The 27,807-nt window shown below is 40.1% G+C and overlaps 1 protein-coding gene across 1 annotated transcript in view; it reads right to left on the reverse strand.

The window, feature by feature from the left end:
- Window positions 1-1,972: 1,972 nt before the first annotated feature.
- The window catches only part of LOC130830184 (inactive tyrosine-protein kinase transmembrane receptor ROR1-like), a 279,780-nt gene continuing 253,945 nt past the window's right edge, over window positions 1,973-27,807 (reverse strand). Inside the window, exons 4-5 of the mRNA XM_057697260.1 lie at window positions 2,685-2,972; window positions 1,973-2,007 (exon numbers count right to left, since the gene is read on the reverse strand). Coding sequence (XP_057553243.1) covers window positions 1,973-2,007; window positions 2,685-2,972 — 323 coding nt within the window. The remainder of the gene's footprint in view (window positions 2,008-2,684; window positions 2,973-27,807) is intronic.

A 27,807-nucleotide genomic window follows, 5' to 3' on the forward strand; every position in this document is an offset into this window, starting at 1 on the left:
GGAGGTTTGGCTGCTTGTTGAGGGCTATGAGGATAAGGAAGGGAACTAGCATCCCATTTGGGAGTTAGTCTTAGGAAGAGAGGAACTCTTAGAGACGGGGTACGCGGTGGCAGCTGAGACAGAAGCAAAACGCAGGATACATCACCAGTTTCTAAGGGAATGAGAGGAAAGGGTATCAAAATGCCAACTAGCAATGCCAACATGAGGATGAAGACTGAGCCACAGAAGGCCCTTTTGGGGTTTGCCACTTTGATCTTACTTTACTGCAGCTCCCTCCAAGCAAGCACGGCAACTGCACATTTCATGCTATTGCTGATTAACATGATGGATAATTGGACAGCTAACATCAAGCACCTGACAGCAAAGGATACTTTTAGCTATGGCTGAGCATCCTTAAGGAACTTCAATACCCTCTTCATAGATATCAGCTCACAAAAGTGGTATACTATCTATGTATGAAATTAAAAATCATGAAGGATAGACAGGGTTCATCAGAAAGGTAGCAGCAGAGAAAAATGAAAACTTCAAGAAGTAAGCACATAAAAGGGTTTAAAAATAATTTTGATACTAGGAAAAGGAACTCTGATGTAAATACAACAGGTAGAAAGTCAACAGCCGAGTGCTTAATAGCAAAGGCAGATTAGCAAACCACATTAATCAACCTAGTAGGATATACATTACCAGCCACATTTGAAACTCAGATTAATAGGAACAAATAAGGTATCAGGGTGGGAAGCATTTTTACAGCCAGTAACAAAAGTTTTCATCTTTGTTTAAATAAGACTTCAAAAGGATTCCACATATCAACCAATAAGTGAGTTCATTAAAAAAAAAAAAGATTAACTTCAAGAAATGCAAGGCAGAGTGACCACGCTTCTGACCTGTTTTAAGATCAATCAACATTTTCTACCTGGGCAAGTAGAATGCAATTAGCACTTGGGTGATTTTAAAGACTCTTTAACAGTTGCCTTTAACTGGCTGATGAAATAGCAGAACAGTGTGGCTGAAAGCCAATGTTTATTTTTACCCATTACCTGTTTTATTAATGGGATTGTGGGCCACTGGGCCTCCAGGCACACACAAATATATTAAAATGTCCCACACTGTAATTAAGAGGCACAGAGGGGATTAGAGTAAATTAGGTGGCTGTTGTAGTTACCATTGGTCTAGGTCAAGCATTTTGATGCTCTCATGGTAGAGCCCAGCAGTTTTACTTCAGAAATCTACAAAATATGCAATATATGTTCTTGCAGAGCAAGGGTTTTAATAATTGGGTCTTTTCCCCCCCTCAGTAAAAATATACATAAAGAAAAATGCCCCAAGTGGATGCTCCTAGAATGAAAGAAGAGATTCCCTTAGCCAGAATAAAGGATATGTATCAACAACAGTGTAGGTTAAAGAAACTGGTGATCTCGAGACTCTATTCACAAGGGACTCAAAATGAATCAAACTTCCCTGTAACTCTCAATCCAACCACAGGACTTTCTTCTCCTAGGTGAGTCAGAACTTCTGCCTCTGAGTTCTTTAAAAGGAAAAAAAAATAAAGTGATCACCTAACAGCTGACCTGTTCAATAACTAAAGCATCAGAAATGCTTGCAGAAATGGAGAACAGACACTTTTAAGCAAAAGCTAGAGTACAGGTTCCTAAGCCAGCACTGTTTCGTCTTTTTGTTTGATTTTACCAAATCCACCGTACCTAAATGTCAGCTTAATTTTAAAATAGTACACGTGAGTAGCTTTTTTGCTTTGATTGCTCAGAATCAATATTACCATGCTTGAGATTACTGCCAGTACTGGTCTCCTGTGAATCTTCACATCAAAAAAAAAAAAGCTAAATGGAATGAGGGTGGGGCAAAATGGAATGAAATCTGGAAACACAGTGTTTTGACCCAAGCAGAGGACAACACTGCCTTTGCCCTAGCAACCTCTGGAGAAACACTTAAAAGTGACAAGAAAGGAGATACAGGTAACTTACGAAGATCCTGGACTCGCGGTGGGAGGGGGACCTGAAGAAAGGAAAGAAAAACAAAAGAAACAGTCGGTCTGGGTTACTGGAGGGTGAGCATCGGTACAGCCAAACCATTACACACTAACGTTCTCCACCACCCCAAGGGGATATTTATCTTCCTGGAATTTATTATTTTGCTCCAGCTCACCCAACCGCCTCTATGGAGAAACATACCAGTGAGACTGTGTCTATATCCCACGGTTCAGAGACTGAAAAATGCTAAGACCAGGGCTAAAAAATGAGTCAATGGAGCAGGCATCCTCACGAGATGCAGGGAGTTTCAGTGGGAGGCTGAGTGAGCACAAGGACATTGATTGCAACAGCAGGCAGTGGTCTTTGATGGCAGCTGGACAGAAAAGGGGCCTGCATGCTGGAAATCTTCCCACCTTCTCTGGACAGAGAACATCCTTGCTGAGAAGAATTCACTGGTGCGGTGATTTAGGACTGGGGCTGAGGTCAGACCGATTTGGGCTCTGCTCCTGCTCTGCTGTTTACTGGCTGGGTGACCCTGGGCATGGTACTTAACTGCTGGGCCTTGGTTTATTTATTTCTAAAATGGGTACAAGTGTACCAGCTTCTGTGTTGCTGGACACACCCAGTACATGATCATTCCCTCCCTCCTCACCCCCGTGGAGGCTGAGGGCCAAAGGCCATCCCCAATGGGAAGCTGCTTACCGAACTTGACAAATAAGACTCCAGTGGTAGAAACCACCTTCTTGCCGTTTGTCGCCACACACTGGAAGTAGCCCGTGTCCGTGGTGTCAAGGTTTCTAATCCGTAGCCGAGAGCCATAGTTGGTTGCCCGAAAGGAGATCCTCCGGGGCTCCTGGACCACAGGTGCATCATTTTTGAACCAGCGGATGGTGGGAGGCGGGTTCCCTGAGACTCTGCAGTGCAGTTCTGCCGTCTGCCCCAGGGACGTGGTGATGTTATTCATCGGTTCATCCAGGGTCAGGTAAGAATCTGTGCACACAGGGAGAAGCAGGCAGGTGAGAGGGGCAGGCCGCTGGAGAGCACCTCCAAGCAGCCCAGATTCACTCTGCGTGCCCCAGACCGCAGAGAGACAGAACAGGAGCAGCACGGTGCAGACAGACAAGGCATGAAATCATGCCTTTCTTGAGATCCCATGACTACTGAACAATCTCCCATAGAGCCTGCTGCTTGGAATGAAATTTCTTACTAACCATGGTATAAACCCCAGAGTTTTCAAATGACTATGTAGTACCCACAAATAAATGTATTTTCTAGGCCAAGGCAAAATGAGCTTTTGTGTTTCAGAGTACTAAAACAAATGGATGCCCCTTGTTACAAACTCTAACAGTACAGTGAGGAAGAAAAAGAAGTAAAATTCACCTCAGATCTCCTCACCCCCAAGTAACATCCCCCTTAACATTCTGGCAAAGATCCTACCAGCTTGTCCACTTTTGACACGAGAGAAAGCATGAAAAACCGGAAAAGTAGGAGCAATATATTTATATCCACGTGGCCCAAGGTCGGGAAGGATGCTATAAATCTTCCTGCCACCGATGATATAAGAAGGGTTATGAAGGCCCGGTTGCTGGCAGACAAAGTGATGAGGCAATGAAATTATTTCCATAGTGTTACTCACGTCAACTGCAACACATTATAATATATAATTCTATGCATTCAATTTTTAATTGAGATATAATTTACATTCTATGAAATATATCCATCTTAATAACACAGCTCCACGACTACTGACAAATGCATGTACCCATGTAACCAATGCCCCTATCAAGATAGAGCATAACGGAACATCATCAATATCCCATAAAGTACCCCCAAGATCCTTAGTCGTCAATCCCTGCTCCTACCCACTTCCACACCCCCATGTCAGGCAACTACAGCTCTGATTTCTATCATCAGAGATTAATTGTGCCTGTTCTAGAATTCACATAAATGGATTTGTACTGTATATACATTTTGCATTTGGCTTATTTTGAGGTTTATTACATGAAACATTTTAATATTGAATACATTTTATTTAGGCTTATTCTTCAATAATATTTAAAATATTCATATTGATATCAGTTGTGGAATCCAGTTGCAGAGAAAATAATCAATTTAATTTTTAAAAGTTAAGTTCAACACATTTTTAAAATTGGTCTGCTATTCACGTGTATGGAGTTTTCTTTGACTTCCTCTTCCCTGACCACTCATCCTTGAGCAGATCCCCCCACCATACCTTCCCGTTGCCCTCTGTCCCTCCCCTCCCCACAACCTGGGATGGCTTGCTAAGCAGCCGTCTTCACTGCAGGGCAATAAGCCCCCTGAGGCCAGGCATCTAGAAAGTTCTGATCATCCCTGCATCCTCCGTGTATCCTACTGTCTGACAGCATGTCCAACAGAACTTTCTGCAATGATGGAAATGTTCTATAATCCGCATTGACTAATTGGCAGCCACTAGTCACGGGTTGAGCTGTTGAGCACATGAAATATGGCGAGAGTAACTAAGGAACTGAATTTTTAAATTTAGGTTAAATAGCCCCATGTGGCGAAGTGTATTGGACAGCACAGGCAGAGCACAGTAAATTTGTTGAATTTAATAGAACTTTATTGACAACTTGTTTTTGAGATATTTAACTGGCTAATTTAACCACCTAAATGACTGAAAGTGCTTTCATAAATGCCAACAATAAATGATTCATTATTTGCTTTAATTTTCCACAAAAAAATTGGAGAGAGATGCTGTCAAAGTCTGGGCAGCTCCACAGGAGTGAGTCATGTGTGTGAACGGCATTTATCACGTGTGTGGTAGAAAATGAATTGTTACCATCACTCACTGTGTTATATGACATGTTTCATCTCACATATCAATGTATAACTATCTTTCATAACAGAATCATAATCCCATAAATGATTTTGCTGAGGCCTTGTTTCCTTACATTTATATTCTGATCTGCATCTTTGGACTGTTTCTATAGTTTATATACATATATACTCAATCCTTGAATGTGTTTGCTCATAGACATAAGCACATGTGTTCCTGATGTGTAAAGGGTGTCCAGAGAGTAGAGTGACTAGTTAACAGGTGGTTTTCTGGAGCTGTTGGGATGGCTTTATGGGTCCACCGTGAACCTAGAAAATGGATAACTATGTACCCTCTGTAGAAAAGAAGTATAGAAATAGCAATCACACAACAATGCCAATATAAACATAGTGATTAATACGCCACAGGGCAGGTTCTGGAATGTGATTGTGTTTGAATCCAGCATCTGCCCCCACTGCCTGTGTGACTGTGAGCAAATTACTTAACTTCTTCTGTTACCTCAGTTTAATCAACTGAAAAATAGAAATAAAAAACAAGATTCTACCTGACAAACTGTGAGAGGATTAAGATTAAGTCAGGCAAGGCATGGGAAGCATTTAAACTAGTACATGGCAAAAAAGTAAGCACTCAAAAATATGAATCAATGTTATTTCTATGATTTTTATAATAATAACAGCTTCTGTGTGATGCCTTTTCCTCTGTCTCCTTTTATCCTCTAACAACCCCATGAGGTAGGAAAGGCACAGGAATTATCACGATGCCCAGCTGCAGATGAGGAGACATCTCAGGGATTCGCTGACTTGCCCCGTGGCCACACAGTAAGTTGTACATTATGCCCAAAGCTTCTAGCACAAATGGCTTTGGGTTCTCGGGCTCAGCAAAGCATGTAAACAGAGCCCAACTGAGCCAGCTGCTTAGTATAGTAGTAAGAACAGCTAGACTGTAAGTCCTGCCATATGCCAGGGGCTTTACTTTAGTATTTACCTGCCCAATGACCCCTCAAGGGAGGAGGAATTGTTATCGCTGCTCAACAATGAGGCGACCTAGGATCAGAGAGGTTAAGTGACTTGCCCAAGGCCACACAGCTAAGTCAAGTTCTGGTTCAGCTTTCTCTGGCTCTAAAACCCAGCTCTTTCCACTCCATCAGACTGCTCTGGTAGCTTGAGCCCCACTGAGGAGTGGGGATAGAATTCAAATTTCTTCCTCAAATAGGAGCTGGGGTTTACACATATCCACATACCCGCTGGTGGGGTCTCCACAGTGGCAAGAGGCACCATCACTCAGGTACTCTCACAGCCTGGCTCCCCCTCCCAGATTTCTACCTTTTTTAAATATCGAAGCCAGTCAACACCAACCATACTCCCCAGAGGCCAGGACAATAGTTTCTGGGTGCCAGCCTCAGGGGTTAACATGACTGTTGAGTTTTAGTCAAGAAAAAAATTAAGTAATTTCTACTTTATTTCTTTGGTTTTTTCCCCCATAGGAAGTTGCTACTGAAATTACAGCAAGTATTTTGGCGAAGCCCTCATAGAATAAAATATAAAAGGGTGAGCTGGAACTTTAAACTATTTCTTTGCCCTCCAAACCCCAGTTACTTTGCATGATACCACAATCACAGACACACAGTTCTTCGATTGTTTTCTTCTAGCAACATAGATTAGCCCAGAGGCAGACAGTTCTGTGACTGAGTGGAGTATTTCCACTATTATCTGAAGATGTACTCAAATTTACTGAAAACAAATTAATATGGGGTGATCCACTGGATGGAATCAACCCTCACAGACTCTGAAGCTGGAATGCCTGAATTTACATCCTGGGTCTGCTACTTATCAGCTGTGTGACCTTGGGCAAATTATTTAACTCCTCTGTCTCAAGTTTTGTTATCTGTGAAATTAGTACAATAATTATATCTTCCTTATAGGGGGATTATATATATATATACATATATATATATACATGTTACTGTGAGGATTAAATTGATTAATACACAGAGAATGTTTTGAATAGGGTCTTGCACAGAGCAAGCAGCATTGAAAGTTTCTGTTATTGTATTAGTTATTTTTTTCTTTTCTTTTTCTTACAAATAAGACATGTCTAAAAACGGGGAATGATTATCCATCCAAATGATTGGTTTCCTGGCAGAGTCCAGTCCTAACAGGAGATCTGAGGGGTGAGGCCACCTGCCCCAAATTACAAAACTAACACACTGCAGGAGAGAGTGGTTCATTTGTCCGTGAAGCTCTATATCATATCTACTTAAAAACAAAAGCAAGGGTTACAGGGCATCTTGAAATCAGTGTAGTAGCTGACTCAAGGCGTATGTTTCCAGGGAGAACAAAGGAAACGTAAAGAAATCTTTGTGTTTACTGAACAAAGAAGCCTTGCCAGAAGCACAGGGAATTTGGTTTTAACTTTTTACTGATAGAGAATAATTTCCAGTTTATTTGCCATCTGTAGCTGCTCACTTAGTAAAAGAAGCAAATGATCTGGCCCTCATTTTGGCAAAGACTGGAAGCATCAGAAAAACATTTGGCCTAAACAACACGAAAGCATTTTGTGACTGGAATAAAATAAAATAAAATTGCATGTCTGAATCATTGGTATCAGTTTTGTTGTTAACAAGCCCCTGGCCATGACCCATTCTCTTCCCAGAACTATCTGGATCCTCCTGGAGCAGCCTCACAGTCCCCACTAGGGGACCCACTCTCTGTTCTACACCCAGCACTTGGTGTGACCACTGCAGGTTCTGGACTAGTTATTTCTTTCAGAGAACACCGGGGCACCCCGGTGAAGCAGCCCAGGAAAGAAGAAATCCGTAAACCGGACCTGATACTAGTTTGCTGCTACCCAGCTGCATGTGTCAGGCAGTCACTTTGCTTCCCAGGGCTTTGGAGTCATGATCCATTACATGGGCCTGTGGGGTCTGCACCTCCTGGAATAGTGTATGTTTGCGTATGGGCAGCTACAGAAGCACTGGATGGCAATGTGGATGAAGAATGTGGACTACCATATTAGTAAACAAAAGATGTTTCAGCCATCAAGCCATCAGCTACTGGACCCGCATTTCCCCTACCCTCCACCCCAATGGTGCACCCTGAGGGATTCAGGATGGAGAAAAAACCAGAATACTGGCCCTAGAGAGTTAAGCTCCATATCAAAGGAATAATTTCATTAAGTCCAGACTCTTGCATCTTCCCATCTTCCCATACACAGAAAAGCGCTAAATTCATTAACTTGAGATATTGGGTTTTCCTTTAATTAGTAGTGATCTTTTCTTTTCTTTTTCTTTTTTTTTTTTTGGCAGTGATCTTTTGATGTTCCGACTACCTGGATTTTTCCGTTGTTGTTAATTTGGCTTTTGGGGCTTTTTTTTTTCTTTTTTCTTTTGTAAAGCTCCTATATATCTTGGCTCCTCCCATAGCTCTTTGGAACTGTCCCTGTGAGCTATCTAAGAGGCTGTATCCCAGGCTTAAGCCCTTAGTAAGTCTGCCAAATAAAACATAATTGTCAGCTTTTAGGTTGTGTACTTTTTTCAGTCGACAGCAGACAGCAGGTACTGACTGAATTTGAATGCCAGACAAAGCAAATCTGGCCTCTACATTTAAACATGGCTATTCATACTGTTAAAAAAGAGAAAACAGGCCCAAAGTCGAGTCACTTGTACTAAGTCCACATCACCAAACCAAGACTTAATACCTAACTTAATTACAGTTTCAACCTCTCCCAGGAATGGACTCTTAAACCAAGCAATCTGGAATTACCTGGTCAGCACTAGTGAGGGTATCTGCCTGATAGACCACTTCTGTCCCCTAAAGGAAAGTGACCTTGCCACAAACAAGCTTCTCTTTGCTAGGAACAACCTGTTCTGCCCCTTTCTGCCTGTAAAAGTCTTTCATTTTGTGCAGCTCTTTGGAATTCCTTTCTGCTGCTAGATGGGATGTTGCCCGATTCAGGAATTGCTGAATAGAACCAATACGATTTTTTAAATTTTTTCACTTGAATTTTGTTTTTTAACAGTATTTTTTTAGTGGCTTGATTCAATACCTCTGACAATGTGTGTTTGAGCAGTGGAAGCTTTCTCATCCTTCTTTCCCTTCTTTTATAGACCACAAATATTGAGATGGCAGACTGGTGAGTGGGAGGTGGGGCATAATCTGGCTAGAGAGAGAAAAGATTCCAGTTCTTCTGACTCTACCTCTAGCCCTGTGTCTCTGAATGAGCTAAGTCTCCCAATGGTGGTACTAGTAATGATGATGATGGTGACACTGACAATGATGATGACAATAATAATGATGATGATAGCTAACATCTAAAGGGTACTTATTACCATGGCAGGTGTTGTTTCAAACCATTATTATTATCCTTATTTTATACATGAGATATATAAGGCATAGGGATGGCAAAAAAGCCATCCAAGATCACACAGTAAGTAGAAGTGAGACTTAAATATTGATTCAGTGCAACCCCAATCTAAATCCCAGCAAGTTATTTTGTACATATTGACAAGCTGATTCTAAAGTTTATATGAGGGGGAAAAAGATGGCGGCGAAGTAGAGGGACGTGGAATGCATCCCTCTCCACAGATGCATTGGGAATGCACCGAAGGACGCAATAATTCCCACAGAGAACCAGCTGAACACCAGCAGATGGCCTTGGACACCAGAAAGGACCGCAAGGAGCCCGACGTAACCGGTAGGGAGGCATCTACGAGGGCTCAAAGAGGGTGAAGCGACGGAGCTGTGGCAGACGGGAGGGAGTGAGAAACATACGGAGGGTCCGCAGCGCAGCTCAGCGCTCCCGGACTGAGACGTCGACCCACAGCTAAATAGAGGGTCCGGGAGCAGAAGCGTGGGAACCAGAAAGCTGGTTCAGGGTGAGAAACATTGTTGCCAGTAAGGTGACGGACCGAGAGGACAGGAGGGAAGAGGTCCGCGGAGAGGAGTGCCCGCTCCTGAGAGCTGCCCAGCCATGATGGCGGCTGGATGCTGCGGGCTTATGGGCGGGGGGGGGGGGGGGGAGGGGCAGTCACGGCCATAGCCTCTCTCTCTCTCTTTTGGCGCCTCTGCAACAGGCAGTGGAGAGACGCCCCGTTGGCCACCTAAGGCGCTCAGGGATAACAAGCACCCTCAGGCACTCGGGCGGGGCTAGATTAAAACCCCTTGGAACTGGCAGCAGGGAGGCCACAGAGAAAAAACAACAACAACAACAACAACAACCCGAGAGAGGCCCAACTCTAAGACTTTCTATTTACGCCTCAGCCACTGGCGTCCCTCTGCAACAGGCACCTCCAAGCCCGACAAAAACAACAGTGCGCCACTGCTCACTCACTACCAGGAGAAGGAGCCACTATTGTACCCTCTCCCTCCCCACACACCGATGCTTACAGACGAACAATAAAGGAACCTCTGCTGGTCACAGAATAATGCAAAAAAACCCAAGGCAAGGAGAAGGACACTTACAGCTGAGACGCTAAGGAAACAGAAATATTAGTATCAATTCCTATTGAACTGGTCCATTCTGGGATCAGTTCTGGATTTTTTTTTTCTTTCTCTTTTTCTCTCTCTCTCTTTTTTTTTTTTTCTTTATTAAATATGATCTTAGCCCTAAGGGATCTACAAGTTTTATAACATAATTTTTTAATGATATTTTTTATTCTTTTTTTTTTTTTTTTTTTGCCTTTTTATATACTTCTATATCTAGCTAACTTTTTGGTAGTACGGACAATATATCTCTCATACTTTCCTTTCATCCCTATCTTTTATACATTTCTATTCCTTTCTTTTTATTTCCATATTTCCAACCATACTACGCTCTTCTGTTCCCCTTTCTTCCAGCCATTTCAAGTTTATTTTATCTTAACATACTTATAAGCAACACTGTCGATCTGCTCAGACTCCTTGCTCTATTCTCCAGATGACGCACTGCCTTGGTATTTAATATTAGGTTTTTGTCTTTATCTTAGTTCTTAGTACAGCTGTCTAATTACATTCTGAGAATCTCCACTCTCTCTGGTGGTACTCTGGCTCTTTCCTATATTTGATCCTAGCTTACAAAATCTCCCTGGATTAATGTTTGTATGTGTAAGGTGTTATTTGTTTGTTTGTTTGCTTTTGCTTTTGTCTCTGATTTGTTCTGTTTCAGTTGTCAATTTCTGCTGGGTTTCTCTTTGAATATCTGATAGCACACTGGGGTTCTGTCAGGTCTTTCTAGAGCCTTATGTCCTAATGGATTCAGTAATTGTGTGTCTTATACATGTATGTGTTTCCTAGACTTAATATTTGTTTAATCCAATACTTGGACATTAGTCTGAGGCTTGGACAGTCTTCTATAAATACCTCTACTGCCAGGACAAGCAACCCCAAAAGTTTGGACAACCATGAGGAAACAAAGAAACACCATGCAGGCAAAGGAGCAGGAAAAAAACCCACAAGACCAAATAGATGAGGAGGAAATAGGAAAAATGCCTGAAAAAGAATTCAGAGTAATGATAGTAAAAATGATACAAAATCTCAATAACAAAATAGAGAAAGTACAAGAAACAGTTCATAAGAACTCAGAAAAACAAACAGCAATGGATAACAAAATAACTGAAATTAAAAATACTCTAGATGCTATAAGCAGCAGAATGACTGAGGCAGAAGAACGAATAAGTGAGTTGGAAGATAGAATGGGGGAAATAAATGCCACAGAGCAGGAAAAAGAAAAAAGAATAAAAAGAATAGAAGACAGTCTCAGAGACCTCAGTGATAACATTAAGCATACCAACATTCGAATTATAGGCATCCCAGAAGAAGAAGAAAACAAGAAAGGGTCTGAGAAAATATTCGAAGAAGTTATAGTGGAAAACTTCCCCAACATGGGAAAGGAAATAATTAACCAAGTCCAAGAAGCACAGAGAGTCCCATACAGAATAAATCCAAGGAGAAATACACCAAGACACATATTAATCAAACTAATGACAATTAAACACAAAGAAAAAATATTAAAAGCAGCAAAAGAAAAGCAACAAACAATGTATAAGGGAAAACCCATCAGGATAACAGCTGACCTTTCTACAGAAACTCTGCAGGCCAGAAGGGAATGGCAGGACATACTGAAAGTCCTGAAAGAGAGAAACCTACAGCCAAGAATACTCTACCCAGCAAGAATCTCATTCAGATTTGAGGGAGAAATCAAAAGCTTTCCAGACAAGCAAACGTTAAGACAATTCAGCACCACCAAACCAGCCTTACAACAAATGCTAAAGGAACTTCTCTAAGTAGGAAACACAAGAAAAGGAAAACACCTACAAATACAAACCCAAAACAATTCAGAAAATGGTAATTGGAACACACATGTCAATAATCACCTTAAATGTAAATGGATTAAATGCTCCAACCAAAAGACACAGACTGGCTGAATGGATATAAAAACAAGGCCCTTCTATATGCTGCCTACAAGAAACCCACTTCAGACCAAGGGATACATATAGACTGAAAGTAAAGGGATGGAAAAAGATATTCCATGCAAATGGAAGTCAAAAGAAAGCTGGAGTAGCAATACTCATAAAGTTTATATGAGAGGCAAAAGACCAAGAATAGCCAACATAATATTGAAGGAGAAGAACAAAGCTGGAGGACTGACACTAGCCAACTTCAAGACTTGCTATAGAGCTACAATAATCAAGATAGTGTGATGTTGGTGAAAGAATAGACAGGTAGACCCATGAAAGAGAATAGAGAGCCCATAGAGTCCAGTTGACTACCAGTATATGGTCAACTGATCTTTGAAAAAGAAGCAAAGTCACTAAAAAGGAGCAAAGATAGTCTTTTCAACAAACAGTGCTGAAAGAACTGGACATCCACAAGCAAAAAAAAGAATCTAGACACAGACCTTACACCCTTCACAAAAATGAACTCAAAGTGGATCATGGACCTAAACATAAAATGCAAAATGACAAAATTTCTGGAAGATAACATAGGAGAAAACCCATATGATCTTGAGTATGGAAATGACTTTTTAGATATGGCAACAAAAACATGATCTATGAAATAAATAATTGATAAACTGGACTTTATTAAAATTAAAAATGTCTGTTCTGCAGAAGACAATATCAACAGAATAAGAAGACAAGCCACAGACTGGGAGAAAACATTTGCAAAAGACACATTTGATAAAGTACTGTTATCCAAAATGTACAAAGAACTCTTACAACTCAATCATAAGAAAGCAACTCCAATCAAAAATGGGCCAGTGCTTTAACAGACACCTCACCAAGAAAAAAAAAATGGGAAATAAGCATAAGAAAAGATTTTCCATATCACATCATCAGGGAAGCGAAACAATGAGATACCACTATACACACATTAGAATGATCAAAATCCAGACATTGACATTATCAAATGCTGATGAAGACATGGAGCAATAGGAACTCTCTCTCATTGCTGGTGGGAATGCAAAATGTTACAGCTACTTTGGAAGATAGTTTGGCAGTTTCTTACAAAAGTAAATATACCCTTACTATATAATCCAGCAATCTCACTCTTTGGTATTTACCCAAAGAAGTTGAAAACTTATATCCACACAAAACCCTGCACATGGATGTTTGTAGCTTTATTCACAATTGCCAAAACCTGGAAGCAAACAAGCCGTCCTTCAGTAGGTAAATGGATAAACTTTAGTACATTTAGACTATGGAATATTATTCAGTGCTGAAAGAAAATGAGCTATCAAGCCATGAAAACACATAAAGGAACCATAAATCTATATTACTAAGTGAAAGAAATCAATCTGAATAGGCTACATATGGCATGATTCCAATTATATGACATTCTGGAAAAGGTAAAACTTTAGACAGTGGAAATATCAATGGTTACCAGAGACTAGGGGGTGGGTAGGAATGAACAGGCAGAGCACAGAGGATTCTTAGGGCAGTGAAAATACTCTCTATGATACTATAATGGTGGATACATGTCATTATACATTTGTCTAAATCTATGGAATGTACAACACAAGAGTGAGCTATAATGTAAACTATGAACTTTGGGTGATTATGATCTGTCAATGTAATTTCACCAGTTTTAACAGATGTACCACTCTGGTGGGGAATGTTGATAACGGGGGAGATTATGCATGGGAAGGGGCAGGGGGTATACAAAAATCCCTATATCTTCCCTTCAATTTTGCCATGAACCTAAAACTTCTCTAAGAAAAATCTTTAAAAAATTATTTTGACTCCAGAGTCCATGTTCCAGGACAGAAGTTCTCAAACCCCTTGGTTTCAGAACCCCCTATACACTCTAAAATATTGAGGACCCCAAAAAGAAAATTTTAAAATATTTGTTTACTAATTTATTTTAAAATAAAGATAATCTCATTACTTGTTAAAGATCATCATGAAAAATAACTATGTTCCCCCCTGAACCCCCTGACACACATAAATAGTGAGAAAAGTTGCATTTTCTATTGTTGTTAATCTATTATTTGGCTTAAAAGCAGACAACTGGATTCTCCTCTTTCTGCATTCAATATGTTGACATATGTTGTTCTGGTTGAAGTATATGAAGAAAATCTGGCTTCATACAGCTGAAAAAGAGAGGGGTATTTTTATAGCATTCTCAGATAATTTAGAATATTATTCTTTGATACTACACCAAAATTGGACAAATTGTAGTTTCTTTTTCTTTTTCTGACATTTTTCAAACTGAAGTATAGTTGATATACAATGTTTCAAGTGTACAGCAAAGTGATTCAGTTATACACATATTCTTTTTCAGTTTTTTTTCCATTATAGGTTATTACAAAATAGTGAATATAGTTCCCTGTGCTGTACAATAAGTCCTTGCTGTTTGTCTATTTTATATATAGTAGTGTGTATATGTTAATCCCAAACTCCTAATTTATCCCTCCCCCAATTCCCTTTTGGTAACCATAAAGTTTGTTTTGTTTCTATGTCTGTGAGTCTGTTTCTGTTTCATGAATAAGTTCATTTGTATCATTTTTTTTTTTAGATTCCACATGTAAGTGATATCATATGATATTTGTCTTTCTCTGTCTGGCTTACTTCACTTAGTATGATAATCTCTAGGTTCATCCATGTTGCTGCAAATGGCATTATTTCATACTTTTTTATGGCTGAGTAATATTCCATTGTGCATATATACCACATCTTTATTCATTCATCTGTCAGTTGACATTTACATTGTTTCCATGTCTTGGTTATTATAAACAGTGCTGCTATGAACATAGGGGTGCATATATCTTTTCGAATTAGAGTTTTTGTCTTTTCCAGATATAGGCCCTGGAGTGGGATTGCTAGATCATATGGTAACTCTATTTTTAGTTTTTTTAAGGAACCCCCATACTGTTCTCCATATTGGCTGTACCAATTTACATTCTTATCAACAGCATAGGAGGGTTCCCTTTTCTCCACACCCTCTCCAACAGACAAATGGTAGTTTCTTAAAGATTAGTTGTGATGTGAAATCTGAAACCACACCAATGAACTTTTCATAATCTGTTATATTAAAATGGATTGATTTATCTTGCACATTGAATAGATCTTTTACTCACACATGATTTTGTAACACCATGCGTTGTTCACTTAGAAAACATTGGCTCCCTGAGTTACAGAGATCTTCCAGATATGAACACATTTAATCATGTAAAATAGAAAAATCACATTTATTAACATTACCACCAATCTCATTAATAAAGATTGGGAAAATGAATTGGGAGATTGGGATACCAAATTGTACGCTCTAAATATATGCAGTTTATTGTATGTTAACTGTATCTCAATAAAAGTTCTAAAGAAAAAAAAATAGAGATTGGGAAACTGTCAAGCTCATGGTGGTGGTTAAAATTTTTCCAAATTGAAAATTGGTGTTAGAAATCTCAAATTTTATTATTGGCAACTAATACTACCTCCTGTTTCCCTCAAGTGTCAGGCTCATTTTGTTTATTGTCAAGAATAACTAACCATAGTTTGACTGTCAACCATTTTTTCAAGTAAAAAAAAAGCTTTTCTTTGTGACAACCATAGAACTTCATCAGTCAGCACTAGTGCTTATGTATACTTCCCATTTCACCATACAGAATATTAAAAAATATATGTAGTTCATGGGTCAAGAGTTAATAAATTTTGCTGCTTCGTCAAAGATATTCGTAAGGGCAACTGGCCTTTCCTTTTTTTAATTGAAGTATAGTTGATGTACATTATATAAATAACAGGTGTACAATATACTGATTCACAGTTTCAGCTTTTCGTTCTTTTTATTTTTTCTTTAAGAACTTTTATTGAGATACAATTGACATACAATAAACTGCATATATTTAAAGTACACAATTTGATATTTTTTTTCTTATTAGTAATGTATACATGGAAATCCCAATCTCCCAATTCATCCCACCCAAACTGCTCTCCCCTATGCCCTGGTTTCCCCAGTTGCTGTCCATATGTTTGTTCTCTACATCTGGGTCTCTATTTCCACCTTGCAAACCGATTGATTTGTACCATTTTTCTATATTTCACATATATGAGTTAACATATAATATTTGTTTTTCTCTTTCTGATTCACTTCACTCTCTATGACAGTCTCTAGGTCCATCCATGTCTCTACAAATGTCCCAATTTCTTTCCTTTCTACAACTGAGTAATATTCCATTGTATATATGTACCACATCTTCTTTATCCATTCATCTGTTGATGGACATTTAGGTTGCGTCCATGTCCTGGCTATTATAAATAGTGCTGCAATGAACATTGGGGTGCATGTGTTTTTCTGAATTATGGTGTTCTCTGGGTATATGCCCAGCAGTGGAATTGCTGGGTCATATGGTAACTCTATTTTTAGTTTATCAAGGAACCTCCACACTCTTCTCCATATTGGCTGTATCAACTTACATTTCCACCAACAGTGCAAGAGGGTTCCCTTTTCTCCACACTCTCTCCACCATTTGCTGTTTGTAGATCTTCTGATGATGCCCATTCTAACTGGTGTGAGGTGATACCTCATTGTAGTTTTTTTCTTTTAATTAATTTACTTATTTTATTGACTATGTTGGGTCTCTTTTGCTGTGCGTGGACTTTCTTTTTAGTTGAGGTGAGCGGGGGCTACTGTTTGTTGTGCATGGGCTCCTCATTGCCATGGCTTATCTTGTTGCAGAGCATGGGCTCTAGGTGTGTGGGCTTCAGTAGTTGCAGCACATGGGCTCAGTAGTTGTGGCTCACGGGCTCTAAAGCGCAGGCTCAGTGGTTGTGGTGCATGGGCTTAGTTGCTCCATGGCATGTGGGATCTTTCTGGATCAGGGATTGAACCCATGTCCCCTGCATTGGCAGGCGGATTCTCAACCACTGCGCCACCTAGGAAGCCCCACCTCATTGTAGTATTGATTTGCATTTCTCTAATAATTAATGATGTTGAGCATCTTTTCATGTGCCTCCTGGCCATTCCATATGTCTTCTTTGGAGAAATGCCTATTTAGGTCTTCTGCTCATTTTTGGATTGGGTTGTTTGTATTTTTGATAATGAGCTGCATGAACTGTTTATATATTTTGGAGATTAATCCTTTGTCTGTTGATTCATTTGCAAACATTTTCTCCCATTCTGAGGGTTGTCTTTTCATCTTGTTTATAGTTTCCTTTGCTGTGCATAAGCTTTGAAGTTTCATTAGGTCCCACCCACTTATTTATTTTTGTTTTTATTTCCATTACTCTAGAAGATGGGTCAAAAAAGATATTGCTGTGACTGATGTCAAAGAGTGTTCTTCCTATGTTTTCCTCTAGGAGTTTTATAGTGTCTGGCCTTACATTTAGGTCTTTAATCCATTTTGAGTTTATTTCTGTGGATGGTGTTAGGGAGTGTTCTAATTTCATTCTTTTCCATGTAGCTGTCCAGTTTTCCCAGCACCACTTATTGAAGAGGCTGCCTTTTCTCCACTGTATATCCTTGGCTCCTTTGTCATAGATTAGTTGACCATAGTTTATCTCTGGGCTTTCTATCCTGTTCCATTGATCTATATTTCTGTTTTTGTGTCAGTACCACATTGTCTTGATTACTGTAGCTTTGTAGTATAGTCTGAAGTCAGGGAGTCTGATTCCTCCAGCTCCATTTTTTTCCCCTCAAGATTGCTTTGGCTATTCAAGGTCTTTTGCATTTCCATACAAAATTTAGGAGTTTTTGTTCTAGTTCTGTAAAAACTGCCATTGGTAATTTGACAGGGATTGCACAGAATCTGTAGATTCCTTTGGGTAGGATAGTCATTTTTCACAATGTTGATTCTTCCAATCCAAGAACATGGTATATCTCTCCATCTGTTTGTATCGTCTTTGATTTCTTTCATGAGTGTCTTATAGTTTTCTGAGTACAGGCCTTTTACCTCCTTAATTAGGTTTATTCCTAGCTATTTTATTCTTTTTGTTGCAATGGTGAATGAGATTGTTTCCTTAATTTCTCTTTCTGATCTTTCATTGTCAGTGTATAGAAATGCAAGAGATTTCTGTGTGTTAATTTTGTATCCTGAAACTTTACCGAATTCACTAATTAGCTCGAGTAGTTTTCTGGTGGCATCTTTAGGATTTTCTATGTATAATATCATGTCATCTGTGAACAGTGACAGTTTTACTTCTTCTTTTCCAATTTGGATTCCTTTTATTTCTTTCTCTTCTCTGATTGCTATGCCAAGGACTTCCAAAACTATGTTGACTAGTAGTGGGGAGAGTGGACATCCTTGTCTTGTTCCTGATCTTAGAGAGAATGCTTTCAGTTTTTTGCCACTGAGAATGATGTTTGCTGTGGGTTTGTCATATATGGCCTTTATTATGTTGAGGTAGGTTCCCTCTGTGCCCACCTTCTGGAGAGTTTTATCATAAATGGGTGTTGAATTTTGTCAAAAGCTTTTTCTGCATCTATTGAGATGATCACATGGTTTTTATCCTTCCGTTTATTAATATGGTGTATCACATTGATTGATTTGCGTATATTGAAGAATCCTTGCATTCCAGGGATAAACCCCACTTGATCAGGGTGGATGATCCTTTTAATGTGTTGTTGGATTCTGTTGGCTAGTATTTTGTGGAGGATTTTTGCATCTAAATTCATCAGTGACATTGGTCTGTAGTTTTCTTTTTTTGTAGTATCTTTGTCTGCTTTTGGTATCAGGGTGATGGTGGCCTCATAAAATGAGTTTGGGAGTGTTCCTTCCTCTGCAATGTTTTGGAAGAGTTTGAGAAGGATGGGTGTTAGCTCTTCTCTAAATGTTTGATAAAATTCACCTGTGAATCCATCTGGTCCTGGACTTTTGTTTGTTGGGAGATTTTTAATCACAGTTTCAATTTCATTCCTTGTGATTGGTCTGTTGATATTTTCTATGTCTTCCTGATTCAGTCTTGGAAGGTTATATCTTTCTAACAATCTGTCCATTTCATCCTGGTTGTCCATGTTATTGGCATATAGTTGCTTGTAGTAGTCTCTTATGGTGCTTTTTATTTCTGTGGTGTCTGTTGTAACTTCTCCTGTTTTATTTCTAATTTTATTGATGTGAGTCCTCTCCCTTTTTTTCTTAATGAGTCTTGCTAAAGGTTTATCAATTTTGTTTATCTTCTCAAAGAACCAGCTTTTAGTTTTATTGATTTTTGCTATTGTTTTCTTTGTTTCTATTTCATTTATTTCTGCTCTGATCTTTATGATTTCTCTCTGTCTGCTAACTTTGGGTTTTGTTTGCTCTTCTTTCTCTAGTTTCTTTAGGTGTAAGCTTAGATTTTTTACTTGGGATTTTTCTTGTTTCTTGAGGTAGGATTGTATTGCTATAAACTTCCCTCTTAGAACTGCTTTTGCTGCCTCCCATAGGTTTTGGATCATTGTGTTTTTGTTGTCATTTGTCTCTAGGTATGTTTTGATTTCCTCTTTGATTTCTTCAGTGATCTCTTGGTTATTTAGTAGTGTATTGTTTAGCCTCCACGTGTTTGTATTTTTTACAGGTTTTTTTTGTTTGTTTTTCTTTAATTGATTTCTAATCTAATAGTATTGTGGTCAGAGAAGATGCTTGATATGATTTAAATTTTTTTAAATTTACCAATGCTTGATTTGTGACTCAAAATGTGATCTATCCTGGAGAATGATCCGTGTACACTTGAGAAGAATGTGTAATCTACTGTTTTTGGATGTAATGTCCTTAGATATCTATTAAATCTAGCTGGTGTATTGTGTAATTTAAAGGCTGTATTTCCTTATTAATTTTCTGTGTGGATGATCTGTCTATTGGTGTAAGTGGGGTGTTAAAGTCCCCCACTATGATTGTGTTCCTGTCAATTTCCTCTTTCATAGTTGTTAGCATTTGCCTTATGTTTGAGGTGCTCCTATATTGGGTGCATAGATATTTATAATTGTTATCACCTGTTCTTGGATTGATCCCTTGATCATTATGTAGTGCCCTTTCTTGTCTCTTGCAGCATTTTTTATTTTAAAGTCTATTTTATCTGACATGAGCATTGCTACTCCAGCTTTCTTTTGATCTCCATTTGCATGGAATATCTTTTTCCATCCCCTCACTTTCAGTCTGTTTGTGTCCCTATGTCTGAAGTGGGTCTCTTTTAGACAGCATATATATGGGTCTTGTTTTTTATCCATTTAGCCAGTCTGTGTCTTTTGGTTGGTGCATTTAGTCCATTTACATTCAAGGTAATTATCAATATGTATGTTCCTATTACCATTTTCTTAATTTTTTTTTTGGTGGTTCCTTTTCTTCTCTTGTATTTCCCACTTAGAGAAGTTCCTTTAGCATTTGTTGTAGGGCTGGTTTGTTGGTACTGAATTCTCTTAGCTGTTGCTTGTCTGTAAAGCTTTTGATTTCTCCATCGAATCTGAATGAAATCCTTGCTGGGTAGAGTATTCTCCCTTTTCCTCACTTTAAATATATTGTGCCACTGCCTTCTGGCTTGCAGTTTCTGATGAGAAATCAGCTGTTAACCTGATGGGAATTCCGTTTTATGTTGTTTGTCATTTTTCCCTTGTTGCTTTTAATAATTTTTCTTTGTCTTTAATTTTTGTGATTTTGACTACTATGTGTCTTGGTGTGTTTCTCCTTGGGTTTATCCTGCCTGGGACTCTCTGCACTTCCTGAACTTGGCTGCCTATTTCTTTTCCCATGTTAGGGAAGTTCTCAAGTATAATCTCTTCCAATATTTTCTCGGGTCCTTTCTCTCTCTCTTCACCTTCTGGGACCCCATAATGTGAATGTTGGTGCATTTAACATTGTTCCAGAGGTCTCTCAGGCTGTCTTCATTTCTTTTCATTCTTTTTTCTTTATTCTTTTCTGCATCAGTGATTTTCACTATTCTGTCTTCCACGTCACTTATCCATTCTTCTGCCTCAGTGAATCTGCTATTGGTTCCTTCTAGTGTATTTTTCATTTCAGTTATTTTATTGCTTATCTCTCTTTGTTCTTTAATTCTTCTAGGTCTTTGTTAAGCTTTGCTTTCATCTTTTCGATCTTTGCATTCAGTCTTTTTTCAAAGTCCTAGATCATCTTCACTATTATTATTCTGCATTCTTTTTCTGGAAGGGTGCCTGTGTTCACTTCATTTAGTTGTTTTTCTGGGGTTTTATCTTGTCCCTTCATCTGATGCAAAGTCCTCTGCTTTCTTATTTTCTTTATCTTTCTGTGGCTGTGGTTTTCAGTTCCAAAGAATGAAATAATGCTGATACTGCTTGATACTGCTGTCTGTCCTCTTGTGGAGGAAACTATCTAGGAGGCTCATGGGTACTTCCTGATGGGAGGGACTGATGGTGGGTTGGGCTGGGTGGGCGGAGCTCAGTAAAACTTTAATCCACTTTGGTGGGTGGAGTTCAGTAAAACTTTAATGTGCTTGTCTGCCAATGGGTAGGGCTGCATTCCCACCCTGTTTGTTGTTTAGCCTGAGGCGACCAAGCACTGGAGCTTACAGGCTCTTTGGTAGGGCTAATGGCAGACTCTGGGAGGGTTCACGCCAATGAGCACTTCCCAGAACCCCTTCCACCAGTGTCCCTGTCCCCATGGTGAGCCACAGCTGTCCCCCACCTCTGCAGGCAACCCTCCAACACCAGCTGGTAGGTTTGGTTTAGTCTCCTATTTCCCCTAGTCCTGTGGAGGTTCTGCAATCAAATCCCGCTGGCTTTCAAAGTCTGATTCTCTGGGGAATCCCCCTCCCGTTGCTGGACCCCCAAGTTGGGAAGCCTGACATGGGGCTCAGAACCCTCACTCCAGTGGGTGGACTTCTGTGGTGTAACTGTTCTCCAGTTTGTGAGTCACTCACCCAGTGGTTATGGGTTTGATTTTATCGCGATGGTACCCTCCTACCATCTCATTGCGGCTTCTCCTTTGTCTCTGGATGTGGGGTGTCTTTTTTGGCGAGTTCCAGTGTCTTTCTGTTGATGATTGTTCAGCAATTAGTTGTAATTCTGGTACTCTTGCAAGAGGGAGTGACCTTTTTTTTTTTTTTTTAACTATAAGTGCATGGTGGTAGAGAATACAGTAACTTCTAGTACAGTTTGATACCGTTCGTTACCACTGTTTTGATTCCTGCTAAGGCTCCACAGTTTTTACCTACTATTGCTTTTACACAATTAGGATGGGCAAACTGCTGTTCAGAGAACTTTAAGACCTATCCTAGACCTATCTTAGCTAATAAAAGGTAAAGCCAGGATTTAGACTCCAAGCTTGATGCTCTTTCCATCACTCTCCATAGCTGCCCTCTGCCACCCCTCTGGGTCTTGGAGAAGTGTGAAGCTCTCAGAACAAAATGGGTTAGCTCAGGCCCTGAATACCATAAGCTAGGCTCGCATGGTCTGTTTTCTATTTCTGAATAAGCAGCTTGAGATTTGGCGGCAATCCTAAGTGACTTTGGTAGATCTGGGCAAAAGTTTGGGCTTCTGAATAAAAGAAGGATATTTATGTTTTGTAAAATGTAAGAGAAGAAAATGCCAGGATTCTTTCAGTACCATCATTTCCTACCATTACCCACAGAAAGTGATGAGTGTAGCTAACATTTTTCTGAGCATTTGCAAGGTGCCAGGCACCATTCTAAGCACCTTGTACACATTAACTTTTTTCATTTTGAAAACAGTCCTGAGACAGATACTATTCTTACCCTTTTTTCAGAGATAAGGAAATGAGACACAGAGCGGTTAAGGAACTGCCCAAAGTCAGGTAGCTAGAAAGTGGCAGAGCCAGGACCCAAACCCAGATCCTTGGACACAAGAGACCATAGTATTAGCCAATGCACCATTTCCCAATAAACTCAGACTGAAGTCTTTCATTGTCTCCTGTCACCCCGACTATGGAATATTCTCGCCCCTTTTACGAGTCCATCCATCATGAGGCAACACCCACTGGTACTGAGAACAACTAATCACTACTAGCTACTTATGATGTAACTGGAAGTCATCATGAAGAAGGAGTTTTCTAAATGCACCACAGGCATCGTTCACCCTGACGCTTAATCAACTTAAAAAGCGAACTGCGAGAAAAAAGCTGGTTTATGAGCTCTCTGGGGATTAAGACTCTCTTTCCTCCTTTCCATATTCCCCCCAGCACTCCATGTGTTATATGGTGAACTTCGTAGGCATTTCATAAATGCTGGTTGATTAAGTAAATGGAAGGCTCAAGTGTATTTTGGGCAAATGAGCTTTGGAGACACCCCATTTATTACTCACCCGTTTGACAAGATGTCACATCCACAAATCCCTCCCAACATTTATTATTTAATTTTCAAAGTGCCCTCCCATTCTCCCCAGGGAAGGAGGTGGGGCCAAGAGTTATATTGCCATTTTGACAGGTGAGAGAAACCCAGATATAAAAAGTTTAATGGTCCTTTGCCATGGCAACCCAGCCAGTCAGCCAGGGAGCCAGGCACAATTAGACTCAGGGCCTGGGTCTCAGTATCGAAGAGGCACATGCCAAATCCCAGTCCCCTGTAGGACTGATCCTATTCAGAAGAGGGAGGAAGTTCCCAACATGAAATAAAATGCTTAGCTAAATATAAAGGAAGGCTGCCAAACACGGTTAGGTCATTGCATTTGACTTTGAGAGAACATTCTGTTCATGCTATCAACCTGCATTCACTTTCGGCAAACTTCACCATAAATATTTCTGACTCACTATCTCAGGAAATATTTTTTATCTTAATAAACTCAATGCAAAACATAATCTAAATCGGCTTGTGCATTCTTGAGTCGGAGCCACAAGCTGCATTTAATAAAAATCAGTGGAAATAGCAGGGGACTTCTGAATAACCACAGTTCGTTATCTGACATGGGGCTGCTGGGAAGTTCCGAGCACATGGGGAGCAGGAGGTCAGTAAGCTGAAGGTATGAAGAGAGCCCGAGACCACTGGATGATCCCACTTGCTGGATCTTAGTTTTCACTGAAGAGCCTCATTAGAGATGCGATTCATGATAAGGAACTACAGCACAGTAATTAAGAACATGGCTCTGGAGTTGGACTGCTTGGTCCCAACTCATGTCTGAGTACCACCTCTCACTTGCTGTTATGTAAGCTCTCTAAGCCTCAGTTTCCTCAACTGTAAAATGGGGCTAATAACTCTAGGTACCCTAAAGTGTTGCTGTGGGGGTTAAATGAGATCCTCCCTCCTTTGGAACATCAGAAGCATTCACTACAGGGAGCTACAGTTAGCAAGAGCCAGAGATGCTCAGCCCTCACAGAACATCACTATCGCCTGAGGAATAATAATAAAAAAACTCCACTGATACCTAGGTCTCACACCTAGAGATTCTCATTTAATTGATCCTGGGTGGGGTCCTGGTATAAGCATTTTCTCAATGTTCCCCAAACGATTGTCCTCAGCAGTCAACGTAGAACACTTGGCTAGAGTAATTATAGCCTTCACTTTCTGACCACTGATTCTTACGTGGCTTCCTGCTAAGCCCTGTTTTTACTGCTCAAAAATCTCCAGGAAGATTCTCCACTGCATTCCTCACTGTTCAGAAGAAGAAACCAGAGCTGAGACATTAAGCATGTTGCCTAAGGTCACATTACAGATAAGAGTGAAACCACACCTCCAGCCAAGACTCTTGCCTTGAACTGGCCAGTCTTCAAGCTTACCGTCTCCAGTCAGGTACAGAGATGGCTAGATAAAGTAAACATTTTCTGGCTGAACAAGCCTGCTGTAGGCCAGGAGACACGATGGTTAAAAGTCAAACAAACAAACAAAAAAACCAACACTCTGGCCCAACACTCACATTTTCTTATAAGTTTAAGTACTAATGAATGCTCCAAGCTGAGCTCAGACTCGTGACCTCTGAGTAACAAGAGTGGGTTTAAAGAGTGTCCACAGCTACAGTGAACCACGTACCTTTAAAATGCAAAAGCAGTAGGTGGGGGCATTATCTCAGAATAAAGAAGAAAACTCTAAGTGGAATAAATTAAGCTTATGACAAGCAAACAAACAAAAGAAGAGTGTCCGTAGCACCAAAGACAACAAACGGTCAATGAAGCAGCTCGTTTTCGGGGAGGAAACTCACATACATCAGAAATGGTTCTGCAAATGTGCACTTAGAGCAAACCCCCCTATAAATCTGGACTAATGGAAAAGACAGCCACCTTTATAGGTCCTTCCTTAGCGAAGTACAGAAAGTACACCTAGCAATTCAAAAAAGTTTAAGAAAACTTTGCTACTACCTAGAGACTTGCTTTAAAGGTCATTTTTATAAGCAGGCCAATTGTATGTAAACAGGCTCTTAAAAGCTCAGGGAAACTACTTTTTTCTCTTAAGTAGTTAAGATCTACAAAGAATGAGAGTGCCTGGTCTGCAGCCTTTAGATTACTTTGTGTCCCAGCTATAATTAATAAAGATAGGAGGAGAGGCGAATAAACATGTGCTGAACACTGATTCTATTAGGCACTTACATATAGTACTGTATTTTACTCTTTCCAGAACCCTGTCACGTCTGTAAGTTTTTCTAGCCTCATCCTAAGGAAGACACCAAGGCTTATAGAGGTTTTAGCATAACTAGGTTTGGGCTGGAAATGGAACCTGCTCTCTCCAACATCCTCCTTCTGCTCTCACCCCTAACTTGTCCCGTCTCAATTTACAGTTTTAAACCCTAGTATCATTAAGAACTTCTTCCACTATCAACTCACCTGAATCCAGCTAGGTGATACCTCCTTGTCATGCAAAGATGCTGTGATCTTTACCTGCCCTTATTTTTCCTCCTAGAGCAGGTTATCTAATGGGATCATTGGCAACTACCAATGAGATTACTCTAGCGACTTTTTTTTTCCTAGTTATAAAATTTTGTGGACTTTGGTGGTTTATCTGAGTATCCATGCTATTTGGCCGCAATGTTTGAACCATTTTTATTATTTGGGAGTATGATTTTGTTATGCCATACTGATCCTGCATGAATATTTCATTTAAATTTAGAAATAAAAAGAATACTTAGATACGATGAGCAGAAACACACTTAACCATCAGAACAATGACTTGATTTTGATATGTTCAACCTCTTTTAACTGAAATTCACAAGGATACAAGGTTTCTGGCTTGAGAACTGGTCCCTGCATCTTAGAGAAATATTCCCAGTCTTGTTTCTGACTCCCCAGGTCTTCATCCATCCCAACTTTAAAATGGTAAAAAAATTTTTAACTAACCTGCCCCCCACCCATTTTCAGCTGAATGCTAAGATAAGTAAATTCGTGGCCTAAGAATTCTTCAGGTACAGGGTAGATCTACATTCCAAGGCATCACTAGCAGCTTCTCCCAGCCCTCCAAAACCAAACCAAACAATACCAGCAAAGTCACCAGCTATTACATTGTTTCACTATAACTTGGTAAGGCTCTAACTTAAAAACAACAAAAAGCAAAGCTTTTGACTCTTGGACCCTGCATGCCATGCTCCAACCTGAAAACTGCCTTTTCCCTCTTCATGGTTGTGCTATAAACCTTTGTAAAATGCTGACAGACCTTCACTAGAGCAGGACAGGGTGAGTGGGTCTGCATAATGAACTTTTAAATGGCTGGAGATAGTATCTAGAAGTCCTGGCCTGAGATAGGTTTCTGGTTTGGGCTGTGGGCCAACACAAACAGAACACAGCATAAGTCAGCTCTGCGAATTCAATACCATGGCTAGGAGACGCCTCAGCATCAGCAGGACGCGGGATGTTTGCTGTAGAAGCCTGTGGGTGCTCCTGTGTCGTACAAAGGCAACGGCTGCTCTTTCAGCCCCGCTAGGGAGCCCTGTGTGAGGAAGAACCAAGCCACGAGCAGGGCCTTCCGAGACCAAGGCACTGTGTGTGTTCACCGCCCTGGCCTGACTCTGTGAAGAGCAGCTTGGCCAGTCAGAACAAATTCTTAAGCATTCAATGGCTCTAAGTGAAGTCTGGGTGGTTTCCCAATAAAAGTTTGCCATTTTGGCCAAGGAATTTCTCTTCCTATAGGGACCACACAGCTATACCCTCTCAGTTTCCTAAAGTCACATCTTGATGCAACAGAACCCGAATCCCTTTGTGTGTCAGTCAGCTTTCCAACTCCATTCCACGAAGGCCAACATTCCAGCCTCTGATTTTCCCAGAAAATAAACCTTGGGGAACATGAGAGGACACACAAACCATTCTTTCCTCCCATCTCCATTCACTGTCCAGGATTTATATTTCAGATTTTGAAAGCATCTGCTGACCTGACCACATCTCAGATCTCCTGTTAGCAGGGCACTGCATCAGAGAAGTTCTTGTCACCCGAGTGTCCTTTGTTCTGAATGGGGTGCTTTTGCCCTCAAATTTGGAACCAAATTCTTCAAAAATTAGAGATTCTCAGCTCTACTGCTTTTTCAAGAAGCCGGAAAAGTACTAAGTCATCTGGAGATGAAAACTTGAAGTGGGTAGTATTTTCTTAGTAGCAAGTAACAACAATCAATTAGACACACAAGACTGAACACGGGGGATCAGACCAGCTTTATAAGCACCTTAAATCTAGCATAGGTTTGCTGTGGATAGATGCAGAAAATGTTTGATGACTAAATGAGCCAATGGGTT

The sequence above is a fragment of the Hippopotamus amphibius genome, chromosome 1, assembly GCF_030028045.1.
Source record: "Hippopotamus amphibius kiboko isolate mHipAmp2 chromosome 1, mHipAmp2.hap2, whole genome shotgun sequence".
NCBI lineage: Eukaryota > Metazoa > Chordata > Mammalia > Artiodactyla > Hippopotamidae > Hippopotamus > Hippopotamus amphibius.